Here is a 13338-nt window from a genome sequence, read left to right as displayed (position 1 = left end):
CCTCTTTATGATTTGCCCAATCATTAACTGATGTTTAGTTGCTAACGAAAGAGCAATGTTTTTAAAACACTTGCTTGAAAAAGCTGTGTTTTGCCTCAAATCTCATTGTCCAAAGACCAGAAAGAGGACCAAAGCATTGTATCATCTGCGGATAATGCTCTAAATAATGATGCTTTGGCATCAGCTTTTGGCCTGGAAATAGCCCTTGGCCTGTGATCAGTGATCTTACAGTCAAGGTATGCAATGGACTATTCAGTGTGAATGTGGGCAACTACAAGTTCAACAATCTCTTTTAGAATCAAGATTAGCTGCCAAGCAGGCTCACCTTCAGGTATGAAGGGCCCAACCATGAATGGTAGTAATCTCAGGAGAGTCCAATTCGCAACTGCATTGCCACCTATTGACTTTTTGCTCAAAAATGTGCATGGAACCACATGTGGCCGATTAGTCTTATCATCCCACTTGTAAGGAAAGTGCAGAATTCTCTCATTTAAGCTGTCAAGCGTGAAATATTTCTTTGAAATAAGCTTTCCTAGGCAGAGCGCAAGCTCTAGTGGTACAATACCTTCAAATAATCATGTAATATATCTGGGGGATAGCCTGTTGTAACATCAAAATGTGAAAGCCTTTCAGTTAAGATACAGGAGCACAAATCCAGCTAGCCCATGGGCACCAAGATTATCAGCCATTACACACTGTACTGTACCATCCTAACTATGGGATGAAAATTCCATGGTCTTCCAAGGTCACAAGGTCCTGAATAAGAGGTTCCAGCACTTTCTCATAGCCATAGGTTTTCACATAGACCAGGGGTGTCAAACTCATTTTCACCGAGGGCCACATCAGCATTATGGTGGCCCTCAAAGGGCCGATTGTAACGTATTCTGCTGTGATTGCAGTCTGTTGTTTTTCTTGGAGGCTAAATTCTGCATTTATATTGTCCTACTTTACCACAGACACGGCCTCATAACACAAGAGACGCACCGGTTTTTCTTCCTGAAGCACAAACTTGTGCTTAATTTTCTTAATTATCTTCTTGTACATTTGAGGATCATGTGTAAATATGTGTAACATCATCTACTGGCGGGATGTGTCACTTTGCAGGTCACAAAATCAGCCTGCATGTTGAAAGATGCAGTTTGTTTAGGATTTTACAGTGTATTTTTAAGACAATCATTCTGCCCTCACTAATAGTTTATCCCCCTTTCCCAGCTAGACAGACAGACAGACACAGACAGACAGCTCTCTTCAGAACACAGTCGGTTTTATTTGCTTCCCAGCTGTGTGATACACTGTGTGCATCAAAATAAAGTAAAAATACAAACAATAAAAACAATAAAGAACTTAATACAGTAAAAGCACACAGCTGTAGTCAAGTGTTACATCTGGTACAATATGAGCTTTAACCAAACGTAAAATAGCGCTAACGAGTTAGCATTTAGTGTAAAGATACTAATTGCTATAGTAACGGTAACAATTGTATTTAATTACGGTAAATTTGTAACTAAAACGCTGTGATATACTCACTAAACATTTACAAACAACTGAGAATATAAACGCCACTACTTACAGACGATGCTTCTGTATTATATTGCAAGATAATTATCTGTATTTATTTATTATTGTTTACGTTATTGACTACGCTACTTCGCGTTCTTTTGCAGTAAAAGTCACATGGCTACTCAGCGAGGTCAAAGTTAGTTGCCATGACTACGATGTCGCCAGTTGTACTTAAAGGCGCAGGACTCCCATTAAATTATAAGCGCGTCTCTGTAACGACTCGAACCAAAACAACAATCATACAGTCGTTTAAGCTCTCGCGGGCCACATAAAATGACGTGGCGGGCCGGATCTGGCCCGCGGGCCGTGAGTTTGACACCCCTGACATAGACACTGTTGCATAAGACAATGAAGGATAATAAATGGATGATACAGATGAATGCGACCCTGGTGGCAAGTTGCTTAAAACCCAGTATATTCCACAAAGTTTGTGCTTTTTGCGAGATGTACCTAGTGGGTTGCAAATCTCAAAATCATCAACATCCAAAGTCACAGAAATTCTTAATTCTCCTTCAGACAGAAATTTATTTCATTTAAAATATAGCCCATCCTCATATGACTTTGGTTCACTTACATTTTGCCGTTTTCTACAGTTTTTAATGACTTTATCAAGTACTTGTTTGTGACTTAAAAGCTGCTGCAGCAACTGCAGTAAAGGTACATACTGATATGTGTGTTTGTTTTATCTAATATATATTCTATTGGTTGAACAACTCTGAATTTCTCTATGTAATATTTCTTATGTTTAAAAGCAGTGTTAAGTATCCCATCATCACCTACTGTTTTTATCAAAGGATTAGAGCACACTGCAACAGCAATTTCATCATTACTGACTGTTCAAGAATGAGGTTTTTTTTTGAAAATTTCACTAATAATGCTTTTTGACACTGGCACAGAGGCAGAGCTTACTAAAAAGTGCCATTCTTAAAGAAACTCATCAAGAGCTTTGCTAGGGATATGGAAAATGTTTTCCAACTTCAACAGAAGTGCTGCAAACTTCTGTCCTATTGTTATTTGCTAATTCTCTGTACATTCTATATATTGTTGGACATTGTTTTGGACATCTAAATGTTCAGCAGGAGTTTCCTCAACAGACTTCTGATACAATCTGGGAATTTTCAATTAATTAACTCCAGGTTTAAAGTCGCTGAAACAATGCAAATGGTGCTTTCTGTCACGGTGGGGCTAAGGACTAGACAAAGACAAGACAAAGGGGGCGGACACACACGCAGAGATGTAAGGCAAGATATTTATTAAAGGCTTAAACAAGGGAATGACAAGAGTATGGAACATGAACTAGGTACACGGACTGGGAACACAGACTGGGAATATAAACTAGGGATACAGACTAAACACGGGTTAGGAACATAGGCTAAACATAAGCTAGGAACATTGGCGAAACACAGGCTAGGAACACTGGCTAAACACAGGCTAGGAACACTGGCTAAACACAGGCTAGGAACACTGGCTAAACACAGGCTAGGAACACTGGCTAAACACAGGCTAGGAACACTGGCTAAACACAGGCTAGGAACACTGGCTAAACACAGGCTAGGAACACTGGCTAAACACAGGCTAGGAACACTGGCTAAACACAGGCTAGGAACACTGGCTAAACACAGGCTAGGAACACTGGCTAATCATAAGCTAGGAACATTGGCTAAACACAGGCTAGGAACACTGGCTAAACACAGGCTAGGAACACTGGCTAAACACAGGCTAGGAACACAAACTAGGAACTGACTACAAACAAATGCAAGAAACATAGAGCAAACCAGAGTCCAAAGAAACCAAAGTAATCACCTGAGGAAGTCCAACACAAACAAGTCAAAAATAACCACCATAAACCAAAATAACCCCTGCCAGCCTGTTCCTCAGCTCTCCTTATAAAAGGTCCCTGATTAGGATCAGCTGGGGCTGATTGCTCAGGGGGACCAATCAGGAGTGAGGCATGGCAGGAGTGAGTGTGCTCACCGAGAAGAGGGGCGTGGCACACACGAGCACACCGAGGCCAGCAGTGTGACACTTTCTGTTTTTATGCGATTTAAGTGTACCATAAATGTTAGTTTGAAAAGCACAGCCCTTGAACATACAAATTACAGTTTCATGCTTCTTGAGATGTGCATTTATATGGCCAAAATGATCTCTTTCATTACCAATTTCATGGCACAAGCACACATGACAGTTAAAATTAGTTAATTCTGTCGATATCTGCTTTGCATGACCTCGGCAAAGATGAGAACGAAGTGCATTCCATGATTTAAAAGTACATGGACAATCTAAATATGTACATGGATATGGCTGCTGACGGCCAAAATGAGGATGTTTTAATAATTGAAATCTTGTGGTTGTATTGCAGTCTTTGCAATGCCACATGCATACCTAGGGTAGAAAAAAATAATAATTTCAGTTACATTCAGTTGACAATTTTAATTTGTTGAAATTTTTCATATTGTAATTAACTTACCTATTTCACTGGCCTAGACAGTAAACCACATGTCCAACAGGTGAATGATTTTTTTGAAGAGGTGCCTTTAAGAAAAACAGACAGCAACTGAAGTTTTTAAAAAAAGAAAATGGGATTTGCAAATCTATTGTAGGCTGAGCAAAGGAAACTTTGGTTATGCACCTTTCTACCTTTCAATATTTTTAGAAAAGATCCAGTGCTTTATTTGACGTTGACATGTCTGGTATTCATCTTGGAGACTTTTCAAATTCATGCGCATGCTCAGCATGACTCCTGAAAGCATGGTAGCAGGAGAACGTGCAGCTCCGAAGCTGCAGGCGAAAAACACTTTCTTCTTGCTCCTAACACCGCACTGTGATAAAATCACTACGCACGGCCTCAAGTGACATTGTTTTTATAAAACGGGGATAAAAACAATAAGATAAACACCAGTGCTTAATAAATAATGTAATGTATTATTAACAATTTATTAAGCAACACAAGTCCAAAGATTTGTCTGAGTAATGGTTTTTATTATTTAATAGTTTTATAAGTAAAGTCATCACATTTTAGGACCGGAACTACCCATTTGATAAAGTGCTGATTCCCTTCCCAAACTTTAATAATATTTTAGAGTATAGCTATTTTATAGAGACAAAGAGCCTAGTTTTGATACAAGCGAACATGATATCTAATAACATATCCAAGCTCTTTTTAACTAACTAGTGTTACTGAATACTTAGGGGCATGAAAAAAAAATGGTAGGGAACCGAGAAATCTGAATCCTTTTGCCGCCAGTACCGTGACGTCATCACGTTATGTTCGCCTACACGCACATGAGCAGACAGCATGCCCAGCTGATTTAACTTAATTAAATCACTTTGTGTGAAATACAATTTTACACAAAGGTAGACGTACATCAGTTCAACTTGAATAAAACTATTTAAATCAACAATGACATTTATTGTAAGTTAGTTGAACATGATTTAATTGATTAAATTAAACTTCACTAAATCATTTTTGTGAGTGCTCCCCTTACAAGAAATGCCTTCAGCTTCAATCAGAATATGAACTTCTAACAACACAAAAAGTTTAAATACTACTAAGACAATCCAGCCAACACTTCTTTGACACTTCCAAAGTTGTGGTGTCTCTAGATGCTGAGAAGGCTTTCGACAGAGTGGAGTGGGATTACTTGTTTCACGTTTTGAACAAATTTGGCTGTGGCCCTAGGTTTATATTCTGAGTCCGTCTTTTAAACTCCGCTCCAACTGCCTCCATTTACACTCGGAACGGTATTCCTTTACCTCCCTTTCCTCTTCAGCATTGCACACGACAGGGCTGCCCTCTTTCTCTTTTATTGTTTAGCTTGGCAATAGAACCTTTGGCTATCTGGTTACGCCAACATCAAGGTTTTGAAGGGATCACACGTTTTAACTTGGTCCTTAAACTTTCACTATATGCTGATCTTTTCTTATATATTTCCAATCTTACGTCTTCCCTCCATCAATATTAGACATATTACAACTGTTTGGCAGTCTGCCGGGCTACAAATTAAACCTCCAAAAAAGTAAACTTTTCCCAGTCAATATAGCAGCATTGTCTATCCCTCTGACTTTCTTTCCTTTCAAATTAGCAAACACGAAATTTAAATAATTGGGTATCACTTTTACCAAGCCACTTACAGACCTGTTCAAAGAAAATGTTTTGCCCTTGCTTGATACGGCTGTATCTTACATAGATAGATGGGCCTCTTTTCCTTTGTCACTTATTGGATGCATTAATTTGATTAAGATGAAACATTTTTTGTACTTGTGCCAACACATTCACATTATTTAACACAGTTAAATAAAGCTTTTTTTAACCAGATTGGACAGCATACTTTATTTGAAGTAATAAACCTCCGCGCCTAAATTGGATTGAATTGAATAGAATCTCTTCAGCTTCAGAAGTCTGATGGGGGATTGGCCTTACCACATTTTTGCCACTACTACTGGGCGTGTAATATTGGACCAAGGGTTATTCCTCCAGTAATGGCCTGCCATGGATACAGCTTAAATTGTCTGAGAAGGACATTACAACCATTAATTACCTGTATGCAGAAGGAAAGAGTTTTTTTTGTCATTCTCGGATTTGATTGCAAAGTTTGATCTACCCAAAAGCTATCTATTTCACTTCTTCCAGATTAGACACTTTCCCAATCACCCACTTGAATCCAAAATTGATCATCTGCTCACCCTTGACCCAGCTCAAGTAAAGTTAATTTCCACCATTTATAATTTAATTGGCTCTTCAGTTCCTACTAATTCTCAGAAAATATTTTGGGAACGGGATCTAGGTGTATCTATTACTGAATGTCAGTGGGCTCTTATTTTAAAAAGGGTACATTCATCATCCATCTGCGCTAGACACTGCCTACTACAATTTAAAGTACTACACAGACTGCACCTCACCAGTGATGCATGCCCCAGATGCGGCTACTCACCAGCAGATAATCCAAACATGTTTTGGTCCTGCTCCAAATTGTCGCTCTTCTGGACTGAAATTTTCAAAATGCTTAGCCTAGAATTTACTTTGGACCCATGTCCTATTTTGGTGCTGTTTGGGGTTTCTCTGGATTCTCAGATCCCAGCTACAAAACAGCAGGTAATGGCCTTCAGTACCCTTTTGGCCAGATGCGCCATTCTCCTGAGATGGAAACTCTGCTCTCCGCCTACCCAGAACTGGTGGCTCCAGGAGCTCTTGGCCAACATCAAACTGGAAAAGCTACCGGCTTACAGATTGGGGTCTCTACACACATTCTATAAAACTTGGTCGCCTGTCCTTAATACTATTAAGGAACATTGTATTATTTCAGACTAGGAGAGAGATGTCTGGTTGTCCCTCACTACCACCCCCTGTAAGGTTCTGTGGCGTCAGTGGTACTTACCACTCTTCCCTGATGTCACAGAGCCTTACAGAGCTCAGTAGAGGAAGGCCTTAAATAATAGGCCTTCCAATTAGGGCGAATTGCCTGCAGCTGTGGGCTGGCTTACTTAAGCCAGCTCTGCACAGCAGCGGGTGTCGCACCTTTTGTCTGCTTTTGTTTCTTTTGTTTGTTTTTTCAGTTCTCTGGTGGCAGCGCATCCACGCTTTCATAGGTCAGACGGTATCCCCTGGTGGCATGTGCCATTAGGGTGTGTAGACTGCAAGGTCGAGGTAACATCTTTATTTAGCCTATTGCTTTAGCGTGGTGCGACGCCGTGCAGCCCTCGTGCTGCCTTTTCTTTATTCGGTTAGCGTTAGCGGTGCTGCTAAACAGCAAGCGATAGCGCTTGCAGCCGTATCCGCATTAACCTCTCATCTTAAGTGGTCATTTGGTTTCGTAACCGCTGGATGGCGAGGCCGTTAAGTGTTCGGCTCTCGCGTCAACATCCCCGGTTCGAATCCGCACTTCTGAGGTTGTCTAACTGATTTGTTCTTTTCTTCTCTTTTCAGATCGGCGAACTTCATTAGCTGCAACCTTCAGCGAAGCCACGCCGATCGCGTCCTTCCCGTAGCCCACCGCCGTGCGGGGGGCTATTGATGTCCGGGAGTCCTTAACTCCCGTGTCATATTGCTGTAGTGCCTTAGCGCTTTCAGCTTGGTGGGTTAGTAACTGCCTGATGGTGATGCCGTCAAGCGCTCGGCTATAACGCCATTACCCGGTTTACACCCACCGCTTTATTTTCAGCGATAGTGGGATTAGTAACTGCCTGATGGTGATGCCGTCAAGCGCTCGGCTATAACGCCATTACCCGGTTTACACCCACCGCTTTATTCTCAGCGATAGTGGGATCAGTAACTGCCTGATGGTGATGCCGTCAAGCGCTCGGCTATAACGCCATTACCCGGTTTACATCCACCGCTTTATTCTCAGTGATAGTGGGATTAGTAACTGCCTGATGGTGATGCCGTCAAGCGCTCGGCTATAACGCCATTACCCGGTTTACACCCACCGCTTTATTCTCAGCGATAGTGGGATTAGTAACTGCCTGATGGTGATGCCGTCAAGCGCTCGGCTATAACGCCATTACCCGGTTTACACCCACCGCTTTATTCTCAGCGATAGTGGGATCAGTAACTGCCTGATGGTGATGCCGTCAAGCGCTCGGCTATAACGCCATTACCCGGTTTACACCCACCGCTTTATTCTCAGTGATAGTGGGATCAGTAACTGCCTGATGGTGATGCCGTCAAGCGCTCGGCTATAACGCCATTACCCGGTTCATACCCACCGCTTTATGTTTCAGCGCCTGTAGGTTCAGTAACTGCCTGATGGTGATGCCGTCAAGCGCTCGGCTATAACGCCATTACCCGGTTCATACCTAGCGCTTTATCTTCAGCGTCTACACACACCCCCTCACCCGCGCTACGTTAGCGCGGTGGCAACACAACCGCCATGCACCGGCGCGACCCGGGTTCGCGCCTTGCATTAATCTTTGTTTTCCTTTTTCAGTTTTCGTTGCCTGCATCGCCCAGCGGTCTCCAGCGGGGTTCATTATTGGTTTTGTTTTTGTTTTGTGTTTTGTGTTTAATTTTTCATTTAAAAAATAAAATTATTATTTAAGTTAATCTCCGCACTTGAGTCCTTACTCTCCCACGTGACACCCCCCACCCCCTTTTTTTCGTGTTTGGGGTTGTTTTTACATTTTGCAGTCTCTATTGCTGATTGAGTTAATCTGTATTTTACTCTGTTGATGTTTCTGTATCTTTTGGTTTGATAAAAGAAAATGGTTTTAAAAAATAATAATAAAGTTTTATTAACCCATTTTATTTTTTTCTTTCTCACATCTCCAAATGACAACCATTGCCAGAGCTTTTTTTTTTTTGCTTAAAACTAAAATACATTTCATTTAAAAAATGCAACTGTCAAAACTGTCAGGCAGTATTGTGTTTTCAAGCTCATGGCTCAGTTGGACAGCTAGCACAAAGTGGTTTTGCAACATATCACATGTGGCGTAAATGCAGAGGTAAGCGGTAATCTCCAACAGAAATTGATTGCAAAATTGCAAGGCATTCGAAAGCAAGCACTAGCGTTTGGATATTTTAAAAAATGCCATAATTATTCTGTATACTTTTATGGCTGCTAATGCACTCAAGGAAATAATACATTAAGTCAAAATAAATGTAACTTTCCCTAATTGTACAATCTTACAATCTGTACAATTGTACAAATCCCTAAAAGTACAATACTTTTGTTTTTTATTCTTAATTTTACAGAATTAAATAAGTAACTCAAAACTACACAATAAGTTTTAACAAGATTGTTGAAAAGTGTTAGTACAGTGGCGCAGCTGGTGAAGGGAGTGCCACACAGCAACTTAAGTCCTAAGGACATAGGTTTGATGCTTCTGTTATGTTTGTTAAGAGTTTGGCATGTCCTGTTCGTCCATTGGCTTTCCTGTGAGTGCTCTGGTGTCCAATTTAGATTTCTTTCAACATATTTGCATAAATAAATTAAGTAATTTTTATATAATTAGGAAGTTAATATTTTTTGTTAACATATGTGTTTGTGAATGCTGTTTAGTGGGGCTTTGCTGAGTCTGGCTCCTAGTGGTCTTGGCAGTGCATTGAGCCCAGCACTGATGAGCAACAGCACCCTGGCCACTATTCAAGGTACAGTGTATCACAAAAGTGAGTACACCCCTCACATTTCTGCAGATATTTAAGTATATCTTTTCATGGGACAACACTGACAAAATGACACTTTGACACAATGAAAAGTAGTCTGTGTGCAGCTTATATAACAGTGTAAATTTATTCTTCCCTCAAAATAACTCAATATACAGCCATTAATGTCTAAACCACCGGCAACAAAAGTGAGTACACCCCTAAGAGACTACACCCCTAAATGTCCAAATTGAGCACTGCTTGTCATTTTCCCTCCAAAATGTCATGTGATTTGTTAGTGTTACTAGGTCTCAGGTGTGCATAGGGAGCAGGTGTGTTCAATTTAGTAGTACAGCTCTCACACTCTCTCATACTGGTCACTGAAAGTTCCAACATGGCACCTCATGGCAAAGAACTCTCTGAGGATCTTAAAAGACGAATTGTTGCGCTACATGAAGATGGCCAAGGCTACAAGAAGATTGCCAACACCCTGAAACTGAGCTGCAGCACAGTGGCCAAGATCATCCAGCGTTTTAAAAGAGCAGGGTCCACTCAGAACAGACCTCGCGTTGGTCGTCCAAAGAAGCTGAGTGCACGTGCTCAGCGTCACATCCAACTGCTGTCTTTGAAAGATAGGCGCAGGAGTGCTGTCAGCATTGCTGCAGAGATTGAAAAGGTGGGGGGTCAGCCTGTCAGTGCTCAGACCATACGCCGCACACTACATCAAATTGGTCTGCATGGCTGTCACCCCAGAAGGAAGCCTCTTCTGAAGTCTCTACACAAGAAAGCCCGCAAACAGTTTTCTGAAGACATGTCAACAAAGGACATGGATTACTGGAACCATGTCCTATGGTCTGATGAGACCAAGATTAATTTGTTTGGTTCAGATGGTCTCAAGCATGTGTGGCGGCAATCAGGTGAGGAGTACAAAGATAAGTGTGTCATGCCTACAGTCAAGCATGGTGGTGGGAATGCCATGGTCTGGGGCTGCATGAGTGCAGCAGGTGTTGGGGAGTTACATTTCATTGAGGGACACATGAACTCCAATATGTACTGTGAAATACTGAGCAGAGCATGATCCCCTCCCTCCGGAAACTGGGTCGCAGGGCAGTGTTCCAGCATGATAATGACCCCAAACACACCTCTAAGACGACCACTGCTTTATTGAAGAGGCTGATGGTAAAGGTGATGGACTGGCCAAGCATGTCTCCAGACCTAAACCCAATCGAACATCTTTGGGGCATCCTCAAGCGGAAGGTGGAGGAGTGCAAAGTCTCGAATATCCGCCAGCTCCGTGATGTCGTCATGGAGGAGTGGAAAAGCATTCCAGTGGCAACCTGTGAAGCTCTGGTAAACTCCATGCCCAGGAGAGTTAAGGCAGTTCTGGGAAATAATGGTGGCCACATAAAATATTGACACTTCAGGAACTTTCACTAAGGGGTGTACTCACTTTTGTTGCCGGTGGTTTAGACATTAATGGCTGTATATTGAGTTATTTTGAGCTAAGAATAAATTTACACTGTTATATAAGCTGCACACAGACTACTTTTCATTGTGTCAAAGTGTCATTTTGTCAGTGTTGTCCCATGAAAAGATATACTTAAATATCTGCAGAAATGTGAGGGGTGTACTCACTTTTGTGATACACTGTATGTGTAGCATTAAGTTCACCTGGTAGCTTTTCAGCAAAACTGTGCTAATTGTACTTCTTTAATGCTGTGAGTGTGAGTGAGATGGCAAAATTATCTTAACAGTTTTCATTAAAGACATTTTTTAATATTATAATGCACCATTATGTTTAAAACCTGCAACACAGAGTTTCACAAAGCAGAACCTTTATTGAATGCCCATGACCTTTGATCTCTCAGGCGGCACTGCATTAAAAACTGACATGCTTTTGTAATTACAAAATGCAAATGCAGTTTTAACTCACTTGTGTGCAAGGTATAACCCACATAACAACATTCAGAAATACAGCCAACTGTACTGGGTTCAGGCTTATTAACAATAAAGTGACACAAAGTAAAAGAGTGTGTTGTGGTCGGACAAGTCCTGCTATTAATTTTTTAATAAAATAGTGGACACTGTGTTTTCAGGTTAAAGAGCAAAATAATTATTTCCTTTGTTACTAAAGCAAAGTTTCTAATAGCATTGGTACCTTATAGTTACATTTAATGCTGAGGGGTACATACACATTTTTGAGCAAAATATGCTGCCATTTTGGCACCATATTTAAGGAATGTCCTGCTTCTATACTCAAGTTAATGACAAACCACATTCAGTACTTTACAAAAGCTTGGGTTTTAAAAGAGAGTGCAGGTGCTAAAGTGACCTCTAACTGCAGCCCTGACCTATCTCTCTTTTAATACATTGTAACACTTTAAAACACATCATATGAGAACAGAAACCCTAAACTATTAAAATCAACAAAAGTGAACACACATTTTTTTCTGCTGAGTTTTAATTTGGCAGTATGGAAGGGTTTTGGAGCATGAACTGCCTACTATGACGACCACACAAAAACCTTAATTTTGTTTCTTTTGAATTATTTAGAGGTGGTACTTGTGTGCTCTGGATAGTTGTCCTGCTGCATAACCAAACCTTGCTTGAGCTTTAGGTCATGAACTGACTGGCAAAATCATATTTAGGATTTTCTAAAATCCAGATCATCTCACTGCCACCACCATGGTTGACTATTGGTATGATGTTCATATGGTGGAATGCAGTGTTAACTTTACACTAGATGTAACAGGACCTATGTATTCTAAGAAGTTCCACATTTAACCCATCATTTCACAGATTATTAGCTCAAAGGTCTTGGGGTCATCCAAATGCAGGACTAGCTTTTGGATTCTTTTTTGTGCAGTAGTTCGAACCTTGTCAAGTCAGGTCAAATTTATTTTACAGATTCCCGGACCGACAGAGCAAAACCCCCTGTTGAGCAAGCCAGGGGTGACAGTGGCAAGGAAAAACTCCCTTAAATTACAGAAAAAAACCTTAGAAGAAACCAGACTCAGCAGGGACCCATCCTCTAGTGGTTAATTAACACTCTAATATAAAAGAGGTTAAATAATGAGCTAATAATAAGCTAATCTTCTTTTCAATTTCTTTATAGCTTTGACCTCCAGTGGGACTCTGCCCATCACTTCTTTGGATGGCAGTGGGAACTTTCTATTTGCAAATGTCAGCTCTGGCAGTACCCCAAACCTGGTGACAGCACCACTCTTCCTCAGCCCTCAGAACCTGTCACTGCTCACCAGCAATCCAGTGAGCCTGGTGTCAGCCGCAGGAGCTGCTGGTGCCGCTGCGGCTCTTAACCTACATGTCACTGCAGACACACAGCACAGTTCTGCCACTACAGCAGCTGTGGCTGTCTCCACCATCAGTACCGCCTCCAAGGCCCAATGAAGGCCAAACCAATTCTCCTTCTCATGCTCCGTTTTTATTATTATTATTTTATCTTCCTGCTAGCACCAAAAATGTACCAAAAGGAGGCTTTGTATTATTTTATTTATATAACTTCTCCTATGTTATACTTAAGATAATGATTTTTGAACCTTGTTGCCTGCTTTGATTTTTCAGCAACAACCTTCATGAATGTTCGCGTTACTAAAGACCTTAACCTAGCGGTAAGATGAACAGTGTCTTGGTTGTATGCTTGCTTAAATGGTGACGCATAGACATTTCACTAGCATTTTTGT

At 41.1% G+C, this 13338-nt stretch overlaps 1 protein-coding gene across 1 annotated transcript in view; it reads left to right on the top strand.

Moving 5' to 3' along the window:
- Positions 1 to 13045, top strand: part of pou2f1b (POU class 2 homeobox 1b) — a 156378-nt gene extending 143333 nt beyond the window's left edge. Inside the window, exons 14-15 of the mRNA XM_063005372.1 lie at positions 9555 to 9643; positions 12753 to 13045. Coding sequence (XP_062861442.1) covers positions 9555 to 9643; positions 12753 to 13045 — 382 coding nt within the window. The remainder of the gene's footprint in view (positions 1 to 9554; positions 9644 to 12752) is intronic.
- Positions 13046 to 13338: the final 293 nt, after the last annotated feature.

Source organism: Trichomycterus rosablanca, chromosome 12, assembly GCF_030014385.1.
Source record: "Trichomycterus rosablanca isolate fTriRos1 chromosome 12, fTriRos1.hap1, whole genome shotgun sequence".
Taxonomy (NCBI): domain Eukaryota; kingdom Metazoa; phylum Chordata; class Actinopteri; order Siluriformes; family Trichomycteridae; genus Trichomycterus; species Trichomycterus rosablanca.
This window is presented reverse-complemented; position numbering and strand designations above follow the sequence as displayed.